The sequence below is a fragment of the Carettochelys insculpta genome, chromosome 11 (assembly GCF_033958435.1).
Source record: "Carettochelys insculpta isolate YL-2023 chromosome 11, ASM3395843v1, whole genome shotgun sequence".
NCBI classification, from domain to species: domain Eukaryota; kingdom Metazoa; phylum Chordata; order Testudines; family Carettochelyidae; genus Carettochelys; species Carettochelys insculpta.
In genome coordinates, this window is record NC_134147.1 from 7529713 (window position 1) to 7551457 (window position 21745).

Genomic DNA, 21745 nt, shown 5'->3' on the forward strand with positions numbered 1-21745 from the left:
CATAGTATTGTGTGTAAGGAGGGCCCTCTGGCTGGCTCTGCAGCGATGAAAACATGAATATGGAGATACACATCTCATAGAACTGGAAGGGACCTCAGGAGGTCATCGAGACCAGTCCCTGCCAGACCTCTTGGCAGGACCAAGCACCCCCCCCTTTTTTTTAAAAAATCATATGGCCCCCTCAAGAATTGAACTCACAAATGAATATGGACAAACCCCTCTCACACAGACACACACACATTCACAAAATAATCTCGTGGACTAGTGACAACGTGAGGTTCCTGTAAATGACATTCACTTCCCCTTGAAAAGTGATTTGTGAGAAAGCTTTTTTCAACCCCACAAAAACTATTTCTGGACCTTACGGTTATGGAGAAAAATATGAAAATACAGCTACAGTGCAAACTGGCAGCTCAAAATAAAAGATTCCCAAATTATTTTTTAAAATATGATTTTAAAACCAGTAAGTTTTTTTGAGAACCTGACTTGTAATTTTTTAAAAGAGTCATCAGCAGTGACACCTGAAAGTTTCTTTTACAGAGCTGTTGCTCTTGTTTCACCAGAGCAGGAAGTACAAAAACTCCTATTCAGAGTAGTCTTTCCTACAAAGTGCAATTGAAGGGCAAAGGGGGCCGCTTTGAATGATATGGGGCACCTTGCAAAAATGTGTGCATCCCTTCATACCAATGATGGGCAACCTGAGTCAGGAGGACCACATGCAACCCAAAAGGGTTCTAAGTGCAGCCCACAAGACGTTTTGCTTACGCACAGGCCTGCCACATTCCACTGTTTTTCATGCACGTCATTTTTCCCCTACTAGTAATACTACAGTGACACACAGGAAAGCCAAGGGCACATGAAGCGAGGTGCGTGCTCATTGCACGCTACATTGACAGTTAAGAGCTGGGTGCTCCCCCTGCATCAGTCAAAGTGCTGCCACACCTCACAAATTACAGGCAGCAGAACTACCCTATCCTGGGAGACTGGCTTGGTTAGGACAATTCTGTGGCCCAGTGAGACTAAAGAGAGCCACTCACTAGCTTCGGTTTTCAGGTGACCCAGCGGGAGGGGGGGTAGCTTGCACAGTGGGCCCCTCCCACAGTCTGACAACCTGCCAGTGGGCATGTACTGTGGGTGCTGGCTCCATACCCAGGGGAATACCCCTGACCCCTCTGCCCCTCCCCACGTCACCCAGGAAGTGCCCGTTGTGCTGGTACAGTCTGAGGGACCGGTGGGGGGGGGGGCGCCTCAGCGTTCCCCTTTCGCTGCAGGCCCCCGACTCGCATCGCAAATGCCCCTCCCCTTCGCCAGAGGCGGACGTCACTTGCCTATGCTCAATCAAAGCCACACCCCGGACCCCCGGAAAAAGACTAATAGGGGCCCGGCTTTGCCCCTAGTAAAGATGGCAGCCAAGGGAGCCCTTCCCTGTCTTTGCCCTCCGTGGAGGTGGAACGACTGCGTCCCGGCTGCCCAGCCTCCGCCTTCATCAAAGATGGCGGCTGCACGCTCTGATCCAAACCAAGATGGCTGCCGAGTGCCAGCCAATCCCGTGGCGCTGGGTTGCCGGCTAAGGCGTCGGGTTGTGGGAGCTCAGGCCCTCTCTTAACCCCGCCGTGGAAGGTGGGACTTCCTGTGGGAACCGGGTTGCCTGTGGGGGAGCGTGATCGCCAGATGGTTGATTCGTGAGCGTTGGCGCAGCAGAGCCACGGGGCCGGTGGGAGGAGAACGGAGACCCGCCCGTCGCCCGACGGGGACCGAGCTGGGGGCAGCGCGGCCGGGGGATGGACGCAGAGAAGATGGATGAGAATGAATGGAAATACCACGGGGAAGGGAACAAGAGCCTCGTCGTTTCCCATAGCCAGGTACGGGCAGGAGGACCCCCGCCCCCCAACCCTCACACACACGGCGCGCGGGACGGCGGCGGCCGTTGCAGTGGCGCGGGAGGAGCTCGGAGCTTAGGGCAGCGCCGTGGCCCAGGCCCTGGGCGGGATTGCTGCTCCCGTGTGCGCGGGGCCCGTGGCCCTTCCGAGGTGGTGGAGGGGTGACGTCCCCCCATTGGGAGGGGCACAGGAAGGGGGATGGGAGAGTGTGAAGTCATCAGGAGGTTACCCCCCCCGCCCCGTACCCATTGACAGGAGTGTGTGGGGAGGTGGGGATGATGTCCCCCCTCGCTCAGAAGAGGGTGAGGGCTGATGTCCCCCCATTGAGAGGAGCAGCAGGAGAAGGTGGGGGCTTTCAGGGGGTTTTACCCTTTCTATGGTGGGAGGCACGTCTGTGTGTGGCAGAGATGAAGCTATAGGGAAATTGTACCTCCTCCCCAAAACCCTAGGAGAAGTCGCCTCTCTTTCTCCCATAGAACTGGGATTATTTTTCTTTACAAATGATCTTTGTTCTCATTCGTGCCTATTCCACGTATTCCCATCCCTATCCCTATCCCGAGTCGGGGGGAGGGAGACTGACTTTGCCTGATGCTTTTTCCCCCCCTCGTTTTCTGAACTGATCAGAGTGGAAGACTACCTGTCTCCTGTTTTTTTTCTCCCCGCGGTGGGGTGTGGTATGATACGGAGTGAGGCTCTGCCACAACTGTGGAGTTAGCAGAGATTGTTTACTTGTTATTAAAACCTGCTGCTTTTTTTTAAAGTCTACCTCATCTTTTAAGGGAAAACAAGGGAAAGAAGTAGACGAATAATCATTTGCTATGTTTTTGGGAATGGAGATGTGGTGGGGAAAAAAGCATCAGGGAAAACACGTTACCTTACACGGTGGAGATGGGTGGGGAGGGAGAAGGAATAAAGATGGTGAAAAAACTTTTTAAGGGGTGACAGAGGAGCACTAGAAATAGCTTTTTCCTCTTTCTCTCACTAGACAGTGATTGAATTTGTGGCTAAGGCAGAAGACTGGAATTAAGGAGATTTGGGTTCTAGTTTTGGCTCTATCATAGACTTCTCTGTGAATACAGGCATGCTATTTAATCTCTGTGCCTCCATTTTCCACCTGTAAAAAGGCCACAAGTCCATTCTCCACTGGGGAATGGTGAAAATGAATTAATTTATCTTATATTCAGATGCTGGCAAATGAGCACCGTAGAAAAGTTTATAGATGCCTTCATGTGTTCTGTATTGGGTAAAAAAGGTGTGCAGTCATTTTACTGCCATTAGGATATTATTTCTCTTAATTTGTCTTTTGCAGTGCATTTTCATTTATTTTAATTATTAAGCATCAAAACTTCCTACATACTTTTAAGGCAAGTATAGAGTGATTCTGTCAAGGTTTTTGTATCCTGATGTACTATTTCATTTGCAGCCTTCTAAGCCAATTCCAGCATGGATAGAAATGGCTATTATTTTCCCAGATATCTCTTACCTCCTGTTACTAGCTAGATATTTAGAACACTCCTTTCAGCTATTGGTAAGGCAGAAATGACCAAAGACAGAAGGCTTTTCTGTAAGCATTTGTGGTTTTGAGTTTTTCTTATAACTTGCTCCACCTATATTTTGTAGGTCTAAGACTGAATATATCAAGTCTTAAACTTGAGACAGGTGCAATTTCTTTTTTCCTTGCAATGTATTTTTTAGCTTAGTAAATAAGAATTCAAAACACCTACTAAAATATGGCAAGGCTGTAACTGAACCTATTTTTAACTGAACCTGGAGACTTTCCTTCTTTTTTCTGTCCCTTACATTGAAGATTTGCATAAATTACTGTGAAAGGATTGAATGTAGTTTACAATGGCAGAGGTTTTTCTGCATATTTGTTCAAGATGCAATTTTTAAAAATGCCCAACCCAGTGGTTGGCTGATGGGAATCTTAGACTCTTCATTGTATTTAAGGGATAATTTACTCTAGGGACATGATATTTTCTAAACATGTAGAAAGTATGGAGTCAGACCTTGAATTCCATATACACTCATCCCTCGCTATATGAGCACAGTTGGTTCTGAACTTTCTGCTCATAGGCAGACACTAAATTCCCATTAAAATAAGTGTAAAAGTCTCTGGTTCCAAGTGCACGGAGTGGCAGCATGCAGCACTGCTTTTGAAAGGTAAGTGAACCTTAGGTTGCAGGGATGGGTTTGAAGGCTGGGGGCAGTTTGGGGACATGAGTAGGAGGGAGGGTTAAAACATGGTGGTGGATGAGGATGAATGGAAATACCATGTGGGTTGGGTCCATGAGGGGAGGGGGTAGGGGTGTTAAGGCTGCAATGGTTTTGGTCTGTGGGGCTGGCAGGGTTGGTTGTAGCAGTTTAAGTATGTGGGGCTGGCAGGGAGGTTTAGGTTACAGCAGTTTGGGTGTGTGGGGGTGTGTGTCAGGCTGTGGGGGTTTGGGGTCTGTGGGGCAGGTGGGAAAGTGGTCAGGCTGCAGTGGGTTGGAGCTGTGGGGAGGGGGTAAGGCTCGTGTTAGTGGGGGGGGAGTTCACTCGTCCAGTGAACAAAAAGTAAGCATATGTGTCCCTCGTGTAAGCGCGTACTTGTAAATAAAGTACTCGTTTAACGAGGGATGAGTGTAGTTGCTGACAATGTCAAATCTCTTTTCAACACCGTAAAAAAACTAAAATGTTTGCAGTGCTGATAGCCAGTGAATCTAGCTTCATAATACTTCTAATTTTGTGGCTCAAAATTAACTTTTAATTTAAAAAAAAGTCAGGACATAGAAAGCAACATGTGAATATTAGCGTAGTTTTGTTGCTGATAATCACTAGTCATGGTGTTGTCATTCCAACGGGGTCTCAGCCTAGGTGTGTGCTAATGGAACATTTTGTATATGCAAAGTAGTGACTAAAGTTTTGTTCAGCCCAAGCATGTGTCATACTTTCTTCTATCTCAGTTGTGCAACAATCATATGTCTGTTTAAATGCATTTCTTGCATCGCAGAGGATGTGATGTCAGTTAACCTGACTTGAGGCTGACATGTTGCTAATAAGTCTTTATCTGGTAAATGTTTTAAACCTTATGTATGGTTTGCATATGAGGAATATGATTTGGAACTATTGTTTGGTTATCCTAGAATACTTCTGACATACTACTCATTTGGTTGTTATAGAATACTTGTGACATATTCCTTCACGAGTAAGATTGCTTCCACTGATGTGTGCACAGATGCACCAACATTTAAATTAGACTTGGTTAAGGCAAGCATGACTACCATATGGTCCTCTCCTATACAATAACAGTGTGGGTAGTAATTGCTGGTGTAGAATGGTCCTCAGCATGAACAGTCCTTTTATTACTGTCTCACATTTCACTGGTGACTCCTTAGGTAATCTATCTAGTATCTTTTTCAGGTGTCCTTTTGAAATCTTTTATAAGAGAGGGGTTCAGAGCACTGTGTTGTGAAGTATGGAATAAGCATCTGAAAAACAGTGCAGCTGCAACCACATGGCACAACACAAATGTGGATGACAAGAAATGTTTACTTCTGGGGGAGGTATGTGCTGCTGTGCATGTGCAGAATTCGTGTCTCCTACAGATTTCTTTCATTCCCTACAAAAAAATGACTGTAGCAGGTAAGCAAAGGGAAGCTATAAGAGCAGTCTTGCAGTAGTCTGTAGTAGTGCACGTACATTGTTTCAGACACCCAGAGCAGTTGGGGTTGGGGGCGGGGGAGAGAAATCACTGTGGGGCTAGGGACACTCCAGCCACTGACTTCTACCCTATCCCAGAAGCAGCTGCTAGTCCTGGCTGAGTGGGAGTCAGGAGAGTAGAGGACTTCCTCTTCTCTGCAAGGAGTGGCTGGGGCTGTGACAGACTGTCCCTTAGCTGCAGGAGGTTCAACCTGGTATGTTCAGAACCTGCTAGACCTCCCTACCTGAACCCACCCCACTGAACCTCAGCCCCTGCATTTGGAGTCCCCACTGCCTCCAGTGAACTCCCTGTACTCAAAAACAAGGAGATAGACTAACATGGCTACCCCTCTGATACTTCTCTTTGTACTCAAGCTCCACTCCTATGCCCCACCCTGATTCTCCACATCCAAACCCCCTATGCCACTGACTTCCAACTAGCTGCACCCCACCAAGCACCAATCCTCCAGCATGTGGAAACCCTCTCCCATGTACAAGCTGCTGTGTGTCCGTATCCTGCCACATCTAGACCACCACACTGAGCTGTCTGCACCCAGGTTGTTCCACTCAGGATCCTCTCCATATACCTGGTCCCTCCCCCTCACCGCCCTCCCAGTGAGCCCTACCACACTTGGATCTTGCCTGGCTGGCTGCTTGCCCCAGCGGGACAAGGTCCCTGGCTGTTTCTGGAGCAGGCCCATGCCTTGTTCTGTGTCCTGCTTGGGTGCAGCACCCACCACTGAGTCCTTGCCCCTGGGGTAGGAGGTAGAGAGACTGCATGGTGATCGCCCACCTTTGGGCAGCCAGTGACCTGTGATCCACACTGCCATACTGCAGCCTCTTCATTTATTTATTGACTCATTCTCAAATTTTTTTGAAGAATTTTAAAATACAGTGAATAGAATTTGTAATCTTTTGGTATAGGGAATGCCATTAGGAGTAAAAATTGTATCAAGGAGCCCAGGTAACGTGAGTACCATGCAGCATTGATGTTCACTGTTCTGCCAGTTTGCTTGCCTTGTGATTTAGAGCCTAAGGCCTGATCTACACTGTCCTTTTCATTGATCTAAGGTATGTGCTGTTAGCGTAGCTGAAGTCAATGTTTAGACTTTCTTAGAGTGGTTTCTTCTATGCCGTGAGTTTGGTAGCTGATGCTCTCCCATTGACTCCACCTATTCTTTTCATTGTGGTGGAGTACCTGAGTTGACTGGAGAGAGCTTAGAGGTCGATTTATCGCCTCTAAGCAGGTATGATAAATCGACTGCTGATGGATTGATCACTGGAGCATTCCTATTTTGTTTCAGGAAGAAGGGTTCTTTCAAAGATGGGGTTTATTTTCAAAAGAGCCCAGTCTACGCTGCTTTTCGTCTTTTGAAAGAATCTGTTCTGAAAATATTATGCAAATGAAGCCCATGATATGTAAATCAGTGCCTCATTTGCATTTTCAATTTCCCTCATTTTCATTCCTCTTTCAAAAAAGGAATGAAAGTGTAGACATAGCCAGAATGTTTTATCTTTCTGTCATAAAAAGAGAGTATTTGAATTCCCTTTTTCTTTCCCTCAGTATATAATATAGTATGTGTGCTTTTCTTTTGGTTTATTGGAATTGATGACTTCTGCTGATGTCTGTTTTATATGTATAATGTATCCTCTAGTAGCCCAATGTTTTGTTAATGTCATTATAAACAGTTAGTTTATATTTCAAGGAACATGGCGGTTTGGAGTGGCTCAGAAAGAGAGACTTCTCTTAACATGTTTTTGTGGGGGTTAATAGGCCAAAGAAGTAGTTGTTTTGGGAATCCGGGGAAAAACAGGATTTTGAAGTCCTCATATGCTTTTTTTATCCGTGAGTCTTCGATATTACCATGAAAGATGTATCGTATACAGAAAAAAATCTTCCTTGTCATGTTCTACTTTTCTATATGAAATATATAATACTGTTATCAATCTTTTATTAATTTAGGAGGAGCTAAAATGTCTTTGAGTGAACTGGACTTTGCCACTTTCATTATAAATGTATACTCAGTGGGGCACTTGTTGGCTTTTTACTGGAGCAGTGATGGGTAACCTAGGCTAATACATGGGCTGAATGAGAGGCCCTCCTTCATATCTGTTGGCTGCAAAACAGTTGCAACCAAGATGTTCTCCTGGGTTAGAGTGGTTTTGCTAACTGTGCTTGTGTACCTTGAATTCAAGGATGGGGAGAGTGTGCAGAGGGAGGGCATTCTACTTGCAGTCAATATTGTGTTCAGTTAGCACACACCTTACTTCACATGCCTTTGCTTTGTGTGCATGCCATTTTAGTAATACCACTAGGGAAGAAACAACATGGCAGAAACCAATGGTATCTGCAAATACTGAATGTTAGCAATGGTGAGCAAAATGTCTGGCAGGCCACAGAACTTTGCTGCCCTCAGGATTATATAGTTAGAGAAGTGGATTTTTTTTGCTTTCTTTGTTAGACAGACAGTTTAGTGTTAGATACAGATTTGCTGTTTAGTTTTCCATTTTTGGAGTACAGGGAACTATACTATTAATAGCCATCTCAATGAGAAACTAAATTTTGTGGATTGTATGGGTTAAGTTGTGTGTGAGTAGGAAGAAGCTAAATGTTCTGTTCTAATTCTCCTAGTGCCTGCCTGTGCCACTATTTTACTGTATCCTGGGAGGCTAGCCATTCTATGCATGTGAGTAAAACATTACCCATGGAATTTGGTGGGTGAGTCTAATGCTTTTTAACACTGCAGGTCTGAGCATATAATAATAGTCCATCATGTTCACAGTAATAACGTGGAGTATTGTAGGTTGGAATTTGTCTTCATGTGGCATCTGTAATTCTGTTTTCATGAGAATTCAGAACAGGCTTCAGGTTCCTATCAAATCATTGAAGCCTGGTTATGTCTGAGTTACACTGCTTGTCACAATTGCATAGGTTTACAAACTAGTGAAATAACTTATGCCCTTAGGCATTTTTCTGTTGGCTTGAAAATTTTAGGTCCTTTCTGTGGGGCTTTAAATGTAGTATTTAAGAGAAATCATATTCCATATGAAGCAATGGTTAAAGCAGGTTGGTTCTCTTGGTGGTCTTTCTTTCAGGTCATCCTGATGCTTCATGAACACTGGCATTGATGCTGTAAACTGAAGTTACAGGACTGTGTGTGTATTGTTAAAACTAATGGTTTGAAAAACTGCATGCTAATATTTGGTGCTAGCAATAAGAGTAGAAGAATTAGCTTGGGTTGCATACATGCTATTCTAGAAAGCAGTTTAGAACAGTGGCTCTTAATTTTTCTAGACTACTACACCATTTTCAGGAGTCTGTTTTGTGTCTACCAAGCTTCGCCTCACTTAAAAACTGCTTGCTTTCAAAATCAGACATAAAAATACAAAAGTGTCACAGTACATTATTACTGGAAGATTGCTTATGTTGTCCTTTTTACCATATAATTATAAAGTAAATCAATGAGAATATAAATGTTGTATTTACATCTCAGCGTATAGTAATAGAACATCATTTTCTATATGGCATTTTAGTTTCTACTGACTTCACTAGTGCTTTTTGTGTACCTTATTGTAAAATTAGGCACATATCTAGATGATTTGATGTGGATTCACAAATGTCTTTCAGGAAGTACATGCATCTCTGAGAACCACTGCTTTAGAGAGAAAAAAATATTACTGGTGGGCAATGTTCCACACATGGATAAAAGAGATCAGAGGGAATGAATTTATGTGCAGTGAGGAATGTGCAGATGTGTGTCATCAATGGAAACACAAAACCTAGCTGTGGTTGCTCTGCTAATCAGCTGGATGGCATTTGAATTTCTCCTGAGTGGCTGCACAAATTCGCAGCTTACAGGGAATGCTGATGGTGGGTGTGATCAATGTTTCCTAAAGACCTTTGCTCTGAACCTGTTAGCTTATTATGCGACTTGCACAAAAACGAGTAACCTGAGTGAATACTCTGGTGCTCCCTGAAGGAACTGTCATGATCTCAAACCAACATAGTTTTTCATATATAAACTGTTAAAATATCTATAGACTAAGCATTTTAATAGCTAATGTACCAGGGCAACCTTAAGATTTTCAGATTTATTAAATTTGGCATAATACACAGTTGGTGTGCTTTTTAGGTTGCTGAAACTGGTTAGCTAAATAGTTAAGATGACATTATAAATGTATAACATCGTTAGTGTTGTGTCTTGACAGATCTCCTGCTCCATCAGTGATGATAACCGTGTGGGTGTGTGTGTGGGTGTGGGTGTGTGTGTGGGTGGAGTTGGCTTGCGTGAGTAGTCAACATAGCAGACTCAGAGAGAGCCCCTGGAGAGACTGTGAAATCAGGCTTGAAGGTGCCAGGCCAGGTGTATTGTAAGCAAAGCACAGTCCAAGCTTCTCTGGATCAGATGCCTACCGTTAGGCTAGCATGTATGTTCATTACAATGGATGCAACTCAGTAGGTAGTGTGCAGTCTGCCACGGCCCCCTAAGCTGGACAAAGACAGCCCCCCAAGATACATTTTTTTTATACAGATACAAACAAGTTGCACATCACTCCTGATGTACCACGTTGTCATCATCTGACTTTACCTACTAACCACTCCTTATCTTGTACACGGGGGTTCCATTGCTATCTATCGTTGTCAGTTTAAACCTTGTCCTGAACCTGGCTCGGTATGTGGGTTATTTGTGGGGTATGTATTGGTACCAAGATGTTTCTTCATAAAGTGTTTTATTACAACTCCTCTGGAATGTGCTTCCGGCCTGTTTCTAATACCAATTAATGTTGTGCACCATTAACTTGTTCTTGACAGATTCTGTTAACAAAGACTGCCTCTTATTCATAGCTTAACTCTGCAATCTATGGGCAAAGTCCTGACCATCGTGGCCTAAGCCTCAGGCCTCACACTAGGCCAGTGATACATGGGCTTATGTTTCAGGCCCTCATCTTACTTCGATTGCCTATTGGTTAATAATTGATTTAATAACTAAATACATAGTAACATCCCTTTGTTTTTTTAGAGAGACTACTGTGAAATTACTGACATCAGTTACAGCTATGTTGATACTTTAGAATGGAGTGTGATGTAGATTGTACTTTCAAAAGAATAGATTCCCCCCCCCGCATACCTTTTATGATCTTTAATTTACTACGTTAAACGACACAATCCAGGAAGATTTTTTCCATCTCTATTCTATTCATCCCTGTGCACATGTGTAGAATTCTACTTTTTATTTATATCCTGAATTTTGAAAATCATGTTGTTGCCTCATTTCATTGTCTTATATTTCTTCTGGTTGCTGTTCTGTCTTTCAGTGCATGGCATCCTTTTGCAGTGAGTGTATGTAAGAAATGAAATGCATCTTAGGTTTGTTGTGATTCAAGGTTATTTTTTGCATTGCCAGTTGGCTACTTAACCAACTGTGCAGAGAATCCAGTCAATGTATTTGTGGGTTTTTTCTTTTTTGGCTTTTGCTTTTTATTTTTTTTGTTAGGGAAGGGAGAGGTTCACCTGCATTTATTTTGTTCTAAGTTTTTTTTCAAAAATCTATAAAGCTCTTGTTTCATGGCAGTTTAGAGCCCTCAAAGATGAGTGGAAGACTGATTTCTAATGGAAGGAAAAACATAAAATGAACTTCTTATCTTTGATGTGGTAGCTCATTTCTTATGTAAAATGAGTTCCAAACCTTATGAATACTAGAGGCCTGGTTGCAGCTCCACTTGCAAGTGGAAGCTGGGCTAGAAGAAAGTTCTAGGCAGAAACTTGTTGAAATACACATCCAAGTGTGGGTCCCACACTTTCTGGTAAAAGGGTTGGGGCTGGTGATGAGGGGTGGTGGCATGGGTGGGGTCTGGGCCAGGCCCAGTGCTGGGTGAGGTAGAGGCTCCATTGGGGGTTAACCTGGGCCCCATGCTGGCTGGGGCTGGCACAGTATGTAGGGGGGCTCCACTGGGGGGAAGGGGCTGGGGTGGCACAGTGATGGGGACTCCCTTGGCTGGGCTGGGCCCCATGCTTGTTTGGGGAAGAGGCTGGGGTTGGCATGGGGGGAGGGGGGCACCTTTGTTGTGGATCTGGGCCAGGTCCCACACTGGGTAGGGGAGGGGCTGGGACCAGCACGGTGCAGGAGTTGGGGAACATGGTAGAACCTTGCCCGGATGGATGGACAGAGCAAAATAATATATGTGATTACTTTAGTATCAGTACGTCAAAGAAATAGCACCACACTATGGGATATTTCATGTCAGGCTGCAAGTTGAGCAGCCTTTGCCTTGCAGAAGGAGCTGTGTGAAGTAATCACAGGCTCTCTTGATTACATATGTACTGAGGCCTGGCCTGCACTACAGTTGGGCTAAAGTAAGATGCTTTGCTTTGACTGTAAATTCTGATGAGTGTATGCATGGACACTCAAACTTCACTGTCATGTAAGTGTCTAGTTACAGTGATGCACATGTTAAGTCCAAGACGAGATGTAAATATGTGGTCTGAAAATCTCCACTTTTATGGTTTGTCAAGCGTTGAGAAATGTAAACTAGAAAAATGCCATCAGAAGAGTTTCAGCACTGGAGAAGGAAATTATAGTTAAGTGTACTTAAACTGTTGATCTTTTTTTTTTTTAAACTTTTTGGTAGTTGTAATTAATAATGCCAAAAGATTTTTCACTTTTGTGAAAAGAAGGCTTTGTTAAAGATATAATGACTGAATGCTTAAGGTTAAAGAACTAGCAGCATATATAAAACCAGATTTAACCTTAATGATATGACAAAGTAAATAAGCAGAAAAGAAACTAGCTAATTTATTCAGTACTTCAATGTTCTTTAATGCTTTGCCACTGTATTTTGTTTTAAAGCATGCAATAACACTTTTGATTTACTAGAATAGTATCAGGTCTATCTTTTTTCAAAATATGGCTGCTACTTCAGTCTCCTAGTTCAGCTATTCCAGTGACTTTCTTACCAGGACTTCACAGTTCTGAATTATTTTCAGTGCTCATTACAGAAATAAATAGGTGAGTTGCTTCAGTCCTTTAACACTGTGAAAGTATGCCTAGCAAGAAATCCACAATATCTGAAATCTTGTTCGCACCTTTGCTCTGAGTTCTGCAGCAGCAGTCGTTAACATTAAATCTTTTTTAAAAGAGAGCTTAGTTTTGGCTCTGTCATAGATGTATAATATCACAAATGTGTAATGGTTACATTAATGAGTCCCAGAATAGGAACAGGCACATTTGATATCCTGAATAAACAAGTTTTATTCTTCTCTGCTTAGCCAGTAACAAAATAAATATTTCTACATCCTTTGTCATACAAGTACGTGTTCAGTGTCAAGGCGTTATTTGATCAAGCTTCTTGTAAGTGGCCGAAGTATTCAGAGTCTTTGGGAATTGCAAACCCTCCTACTGAAATGTTTTATGAGAATTATGCAAGCATTGTGTGGAGATCATCAAGGATCACTTGTTTCTGCTTTTGGTGATTACTTTACTCTAGCTGCACAGACTTTATTTAAACTTGTCAGCTCTAACACAAGGATGGTTGGCATCAGATTTCTTAAAATTACAATCTTCCCCATGAATACACTAATTTTATGAAGGGATTATGTTAGTTGCATGGTGTTCTCTGACAGTGCATAATATGTCTGCTTTTCAAAGAGTAAGGCCTTTATGTGCACTACTCAAGTAACTCAATCTGTGTGAAGCCAATGTACAGCACTGCAGTGCCACTTTCCTTCTGTGGGTGGCGTGCGTTGTCACCGGGAGTGCTTCACCAACTTAAGTTGGGCAGTAATGAGGCATTATGAGGGGACTTACCTGTTCACCCTGCACAGAACTTATAGCTACGAACACCACTGCCAGGTGACATAATAATACAGTGTATTTGCAGACACTGTTGCCCTGAGTATGTTGACCTGAAGTGCTATGTCTCTCATGAGGTAGAGTGTAAAGGTATAGAACCTCCTTGCAAATCTCCAGGACTGACACTGTTTTGCTAGTGAGCCTCACAGCCCTTTCCGTTCTTCCCCACAACAGAATGTTATTGGAGTCTTTGAGCCAATGCTTGTGGAAGTTTCCCCCTATGGGTTTTCTCTTGTGAGGGGATGCATTGGGCTGTAGGAAGATAGGTTGCTTATCCTGAAGCTTGAACCTTTTTAACAATAGGTACAACAATCGCATGTAGCTTTTTGCCTGTTTCTAATTTAAAACGAACCAACCAACCACTACTACACCCATTCTTCTTGTTTCTTGCTATTTTAAAATGACGAGACAGCAGAGTGCTTTGTTTCCCTAGTCGCAGAGAGGGAACCATGTTAGTTTATATCTTCAGAAAAAAAAAATTTAGGTGATGAACTTTCATGGGACAGACCCACTTCTTCAGATCTGGAAAATTCTTGGCTATGGCTTGCCCATGATCCACTTGCTATTTATCTCTCTGACCTTAAACACTCAAAACTGAGTTGTACCAGCACTGTCCCTGTTTATATGGACTAATAATTTTGTGTTCATGTTGCCTTTTACGTGTGGAGTTTTCTTTCTGTATGGGAATAGCTATGCTGATCTATACTGTCTTTATACCACTACTGAATCCACACTATTGGAGTTGTATCACATTTAGAACACCTGTGTAGTAGGGGTGTCAAGTGATTAAAAATATGAATTGCGGTAAGTCACACTGTTAAACAATACTAGCATAACTTATATTTAAACAGTTTTAGATGTTTTCTACGTTTTCAAATATATTGAGATAATTATGACACAGAATACAAAATGTACAGTGCTCACTATATTTTGTTTACAAATATTTGCACTGTAAACAATTTTATTTTTCAGTTAACTTAAAATACTGTAAAAACCTTTTTAACATGGAAGTTGAAATTACACGTCAAAATATGTGTAATAATAAATTGCATTAAAAAATAAAACTGTATAAGACTTTAGAACCTAAAGTTACTCACTTCTACTTCAGCCAATTGCTTAGACAAACAAGGTTGGTTACAATTTCTAGGCAATTGTGCTGCCTGCTTCTTTTTTAGTGTCACCTGAAAGTGGCATGGCAAGATATTTACATGCCAGATGCACTAAAGATTCATATGTACATTCATGCTTTAATCTCCATTTCAAAGGACATGCATCCATTCTAATAACAAGTTCTGCTCAATATCTAAAGCAGATAGACCCACCAATGTTCATTTACATCATCTGAGTCAGATGCCACCAGGAGAAGGTTGATTTTTCATATCTGGTGGTTTGGGTTCTGTAGTTTTTGCATCAGAATGTTGCTTTTGTAAGATTTCTGAAAGCATACTCAACACCTCCCCTCCGATATTGGATGGCACTTAAGATTCTTAAATCTTAGGTTGAATGCTGGTGTACTTTTTATGAATTTCTTATTAGTATCTTCTTTGTCAAATCTGCTGTGAAAATGTTCTTTTCAACAAACATTTTCTGGGTTGTTATCCAACTGCTATAACAGGAAATATATGAGTAAAACAGGAGACCCATACTCTTCCCCCAAGGTGTTCAGTCACACATTTAATTAATACTTTGTTTTTTTTAATGAGCATCATCAGCATTGATGTATGTCCCCCTGCAGTGGTGAGTAAAGCTAAACATTTGATTGTGCCCACATGCTTATCTAGTACATAAATACCTTGCAATGTCAGCTACAAAAGTGCCCTGCAAATGGCTGTTCTCACTTTTAAGTGACATTGAAATACGGAAGCAGTCCTGTAGCACTTTAAAGACTAACACATTTATTTATGATTTATTAGTCTTTAAAGTGCTACAGGACTGCTTTTTTGATTTGTGAGGATAGAGACTAACCCAGCTACCTGTTTGTAAATAAGGGGGCAACATTATTTCCCCTAAATTTAAAGAAATTTGGCATTTGGCTGAAGAAGTGGGACTGGCTATACTTGTAGGTGCTAAAGTTTTCCATTGTTTTTTGTTTTTGAATGTAATTGTAAATTATGCCTTCATGATAAGATTGCACGTCAGTACTTATGAGGTGAATTGAAAAATACTATTTTTACAGTGCAAATATTTGTAATAAAAGCAATTGAAAACTGTACATGCATCTTGTGTTGTAATAGAAATCAATATATTTTGAAAATGTACAAGAACGTTCAAAAAGCTTATTAAATTTCAATTGGTATTCTATTGTAACACTTTGAGTTAATTACAGGAGTTAACTGCAATTAATTGACAAACCTATTGTGTAATTTATAATCAGTGTGGTATAAATTTTGTGTGGAGAAGCCCAAAATGTCTACTCTCACTGTTGTGCTACCTTCTGCTGCTTGAAGGGAAGACCTGAGACTCTCTTTAATATGTAGCACAGTGGCTCTCAATTTTTTTTGAAGCGGCGGGGCGGGGCAGACTATTTTCTGCTTTAGCATTCAGTCAGATTCAGTATTCATCCTGCTTCTGTATTTATAGTGGAGGGTGATAAGTGATGAAAATACTTCCTCACATAGGTGTGTAGCATCAAATGATGTTAGAAAGTACACTGTTATGTCTGCAAATTCTGGATACTCTCTAGTTCTTTGAATCCAGCACTTATTTAGGGAATTTTAAATTCTAACTAAACTTTCATCACAAGAAAGCTTCACCAAGCACTCTTTTGCCTTATTGGAAAAACCAGAGGGAATCTCACTGATTACAATTCCAAAAGACCTACATATCGTTTGTATTTACTTTCCAGTAGAAGCTGAACCAGTCTTCAAACTGTTGCTTAAGAGTAACATGTTTTTCTTTGTAACTTTTTTCAATAACCAGTTGGTTTTCAGGAAAAAAATCTTCTGACATTGGACTCCTACAGGGAACCATCTGAAAGGGACTTGTGGAGCATTGGTGGTCCACAGACCACAGTTTGATGTACAGCACACAGCATTTATCTTTGTAATAGCATTTATCTTATTTGCGTCCACTTTAATTCCTGGCTCACATTTTTCTGTCTAGGACAGTTTACTAAACAGAGCCCTTGGTTCTTTTTTGAAAGGTCATTTATGTGCATGCATGGGAGGGGTGTTACTTTTCAGTACTATTTCCTTTTTAACATAATGGAGAGAAGAGGTTTCAGACTATAAGTTTTATTGACTTTGTGCCTGAGTGTGGTCACTCCCACTTTCAAAAGCTGTTTGCTACTTAGGGCATATCTAACAGTGTAAGTTTTTTGTTGCCAAAAACCCAATAGTGTTCCCCTTGACAAAACTTGTGGCAACAAAAAAACTTCCACATCCATGAGGGACTTTTTTCTTTTCCCTCTCTTTTTGTCAACTGTCATGTAGTGTGTACTACAGGAGGCCTTTTTTCACCTTTCTAACTTCAGGATGTTTCCCACAATGTTCAAATAGCAGCACTTTGGACTTCACTGCCTGGTAGCCAGGTAAACAACAATCTGCCTCCCTTCCAAGGCCTGGGAAATTTAAATTCCATTTCCTGTTGTGTGGCTCAGCATGGAGTGCGCTCATAGCATCTTCCCAGCTGATGAGGGCTAGTAGTTGCACCAAATGCTCTCCTGCTTGGGCCCCAGTGGAGCTTTTGGATCTTATCAGTGTGTGGGGAGAGGATTCTGTGCAGTCCCAGCTGCGAATAACTCATAGGAACTGGGACATGTGTGAGCCTGTTTTTTGATCTTTGTGTGGAAAGGGGTCTGAGTGTGGTACACTGCAGCTGAGAATGAAGATAAAGGAACTGAGGCAGTCATACCATAAGCTGAGGGAGGCAAATCATCATTCTGTTACTGCACGTACGATATGCTGTTTTTAGATGGTTACAATCCAGAGGGCCAAGCCCACCTCCATCACCAAGAACCCTATGGATCATTCCAAAGGCACTGACTCAGCAGAAAGAGGACTTAACCTGGACAATGAAATCATAGATGAAATAAGAACGGGACAAGTATGTAGGTCTCACAGTGGGATCGCCCTGTATGGCAAGCAGCCAGGAACTGCTCTCAAGTCCCAAGGTGAATGGCCAGTCTTGGCAGCAGCTCAAGAGGGATGAGATGCAGGATGAGTGGCTCTGGCTTGGGGAGTGCAATGGTGTGGGTAGGGCCCAGAAAGGCAGGAAAGTGTCTGTGTTTCTCTGAGCTGACATAGTCCTGCCTGGCTGGATGTTATGTCGAAACGGTGTTGTTGCACACTGAGATGTTAATTGAATCCTGTAGAGAGCTGCCCTGGAGACTGCCAGAGACTAGTTAAGTTCTATGTCTGTGCAGCTGTGTGTCTGCCTTCTTTCCCCTCTCCCCCATGGTGGTATGATACTCTCCCACACCATTCTTCAGAGTTCAGGGAACCAAAGTGGAACATAACTGGGCCTCATAACGAGCAGAGTTACCTCTTTTAGCATCTGGAAGTAGAGTCCGGGTTTTTCTGCTTACCCTCCTGAGTGACTTATCGGCAAGAGTGATACCAGTCTGTGGAGAAGTGGGATATCATTAGAATTATTTCCATGCCAACCTGCTGCACAAGCCAGGACTGTATGTTCCTATGCCCCATGCCTACCCCTCTCTTTTCCCCTTCCCATTCACACAAACTCGCCATGTTTACAGTGTAAGTGCCAATAGGAAAATGGTACGGATGTTGAAAAAGGTCCCTATAAGTGGAAATGTTTCAACCTTGAGCAGGAATTTTACAGCTTCTCTTTTGTTACTTTGTGTTGCAGAGGAGACCTTGAGTATGCAAGAAACTTCTCCTGCTCGTAGTGTGTGTCAACTAAGGAGGAGACTCAATTGAAACAGGGATGATTTTGTGAGGGAGGTTTTGAACCACTCCTCAATTGAGGCACAAAAAATAGAGGAGCAGTGGCTGAGTAGTGAAAGGCAAGATGGGAAAGACGCCACTGAGTGCATGATCAGACTGATGGAGGAGCAAACCAGAACATTGTTGTTGTGTTTAATCAAGGTACAGCGTAAGCAGAACAGGCCTAAACCACCCCTGCCATGCAGGCAGAACTCTTTGTCTAGCAACCCACTCTCTATATCCACTCAGTCCTTTTCACTGGCTGTCTCTTCACTAGGAACTAACTTTGAAGTTAAGCACTACTTCAAAGTAGCCAGCAGAGAGTCTGTGCACATTTTCCCTTACTTTGAAGTTAACTTTGAAGTAGGGAGCCCAACTTTGAAGTCTTTACTCCATTCCTAGGAATGGAGTAGTGCCCTGCTTTGAAGTTTGACTTTGAGGTGGGGTGTGTGTAGGCGCTGAGCTTCGAAGTTGCTTTCTTTGAAGTTGTACTTCGAAGTAAGCAACATAGAAGTTATTTTTGTAGTGTAGACACAGCCACTGTCTGGGAATGACCTGTTTCCGTCGCACTCAATTGCCTATCACACCTGTGACTGACAGCTGGAGCTACAAATAAAGTTGTGGGGCTTTGCCCGAACCAAAAGCCTATGTGTGTGTCTGATTTGCAATGATCAATAAAGGCAAACATTTTTAATGGTATCAAAACAAAAAGCAGTCAAGTAGCACTTTAAAGACTAGCAAAATAATTTATTAGGTGAGCTTTCATGGGACAGACCCACTTCTTCAGACCATAGCCAGACCAGAACAGATTCAATATTTAAGGCACAGAGAACCAAAAACAGTAAGCAAGGAGGACAAATCAGAAAAAGATAATCAAGGTGAGCAAATCAGAGAGTGGAGGGGTTGGGGGGAAGATCAAGAATTAGATTGAGCCAAGTATGCAGAGGAGCCCCTATAGTGACTCAGAAAGTTCCCATCACGATTTAAACCATGTGTTAATGTGCCGAATTTGAATATAAATGTCAGCTCGTCCACTTCTCTCTCTAAAACGGAGCGATAATTTCTCTTCAGTAACACATACCTTGAGGTCGTTGACAGAATGCCCCATTCCATTAAAATGCTGACTAACTGGTTTGTGGATCTAGAGTGTTTTGATGTCCGTTTTGTGGCCGTTGACCCTTTGTCTAAGGGAGTTAGAAGTCTGTCCAATATACAAAGCATCTGGGCTATTTTAATGGTACAATGATTTTATTTTCTGTTCTGAAACCCATAGCAGTCTCTCAGGCCCCAGGAGCAGGCTGCCAAATCCCTTTCTTTCATGGGAATGCACTACTTTGGATGAAGAGTCAGATGCAGCAGGGAAGCAACCCCAAAAGAGACATTTTAGCGTCACTCATTGTCAGAATGGTTCCTCAAAGCCTCCCTGATGTTAATGGCAACCCTATGGGGTCCTCCTGACATTCCTAGTGTCTGGCTGCTCAAACTGTGTGCCCAAGTGCTGTGCCTCAGTTCTCAGTCCATGAACAAATATTTCATCTTTCTTTTCACACAGATTGTGGGTATGATCTGTCAAGAGGGAGCTAGTGTAAATGTTCTTCAGCAACCTCTTTTTGTGACTTCTGTGTTTCAACATTACTTTTGTGGCCAAAACTTTGTCATGTAAACACACCCCTACTTTTCAAACTAGCTCTTTTGTAGTCCGGTTAGTAGGCATGCTTTGAGATTTAATGATCAATAGCCTTCTGGTTTACAAGAATGGGTGCCATGTAACAATGGAGTTTCATCATCACATCCTATTTCATCAAATAGGTGATGTTTGTACACCTAATCTGTGTGAGCTTTCCTTTGTGCTCTGTAAATAATCCTCTTAACAATACTTTTTTTGCTGTAAGGATTTTTGCATCTATGTACTATCTCTTGGAAAGTAACAGAGGTAGCCATGTTAGTCAGTACTCCAACAAAACAGCAGAAACTTAGCACTTTAAAGACTAACAGAATGATTTATTTCGTGATGAGCTTTCGTGGGAGCTCTCATGGACAATTAACACCCCCCCCCATTCCCCTCCTACATATTTGATTTGTCAGCTTTTATTGCCCTTTTTGGGGGTGGGGGGTCCTCCGTACTTATAAATGTCAGTCTGTATTGGAAATGAGATTGATCTGATGAATTGGGTCTGTCCCACAACAGCTTATCACTGAATAAATCATTTTGTTAGTCTTTTTAAAGTGCTACATTTCTGCTATCTCTTGAAAATCGCTTTCTTTTAATGAAATATACTAAGTAAATTACAGGAGTGAACAAAGTTTAATCAGAATATCAATGCCATATTAAGATGAGCACTGGGGTGAAAGTAACTTAATAGCAGCTGGGAATTCTTGTGTTTAATGAATGCTTCAGAGTCTAAGCCTTCACTTGGTTTGCCATCTGTCTCATTGCGGAGACTTCATAGAAGCGAATTAAGAAAGCTGTAGCTATTTATCATGAGATAATGGTTTATCAAATCTAAACTGGAAATTAAATTAAGAAACTTGTTTTAAAGTATGCCACTTTACCAGAAATGCGTTTGTTTGTAAGAATGGAAGTTGCAAAACCTGATTTTTTTTTTTTTTTTTAAACAGTTCAGTTGATGTTGCAATGTGCGTACAGTGGCTTCAGATTAACATCTGTCAAACTGGTACATTAAAGGGACGTTGCACTGTCATATTTAAAATTTGTGAAGAGGCAATTTAAAAAAAAAATCTGGATACCTTTCCAAATCTAGTAATTAGTGTTCGTCTCTTTTTATGTGTCTGCTTACCTAATATGGGGGCCTTAAAAATTGGTGAGATTTTAATTAAAATTGAGGAGAAATGATCAGCATACACCTTATCTGAATGCTTGAAAATGGAAAGGCTGTGTCTATGCTAGCCAAAAACTTCAAAATAGCCATGCAAATGGCCATTTTGAAGTTTACTAATGAAGCGCTGAAATACATATTCAGCGCCTCATTAACATGCGGGCGGCCGCGGCACTTCGAAATTGACGTGGCTCCCTGCCACGGGGCTCCTTTTCAAAAGGACCCCGGCTACTTCGAAGTCCCCTTTATTCCCATCTGCTCACAGGAATAAGAGGACTTCGAAGTAGCTGGGGTCCTTTCGAAAGGGAGCCTTGTCTAGATGAGCTGCACGGGGGCGAACCGCGTCAATTTCGAAGTGCCATGGCCGCCCGCTTGCTAATGAAGCACTGAAATACATATTCAGCACCTCATTAATAAACTTTGAAATGGCCATGCAAATGGCCATTTCAAAGTTTTTGGCTAGTGTAGATGTAGCCAAAGGAAAACATTTATTTAAATTAAAAAAGTGTTGAGCATTATTGTAATACATAAAACCAAGCAGTACGTAAGTTTGTTGAAATGAAACTCAACATTTAAACTGTCAAGGAGGTAAAGTAATAGAACTACAGAAA

At 42.2% G+C, this 21745-nt stretch overlaps 1 protein-coding gene across 5 annotated transcripts in view; it reads left to right on the plus strand.

Moving 5' to 3' along the window:
* The first annotated feature begins 1646 nt into the window (after positions 1-1646).
* IPPK (inositol-pentakisphosphate 2-kinase) overlaps positions 1647-21745 on the plus strand; it is a 70026-nt gene continuing 49927 nt past the window's right edge. For 2 of the 5 annotated variants that reach the window (XM_075005809.1, XM_075005810.1), the window contains exon 1: positions 1647-1862. In XM_075005809.1, the coding sequence (XP_074861910.1) occupies positions 1782-1862 (81 nt within the window). In that variant the 5' untranslated portion in view covers positions 1647-1781. Of the gene's footprint in view, positions 1863-8205; positions 8249-20916; positions 20973-21745 lie in introns of those variants that run through there. The other 3 variants (XM_075005814.1, XM_075005811.1, XM_075005812.1) reach the window with 3 other exon arrangements.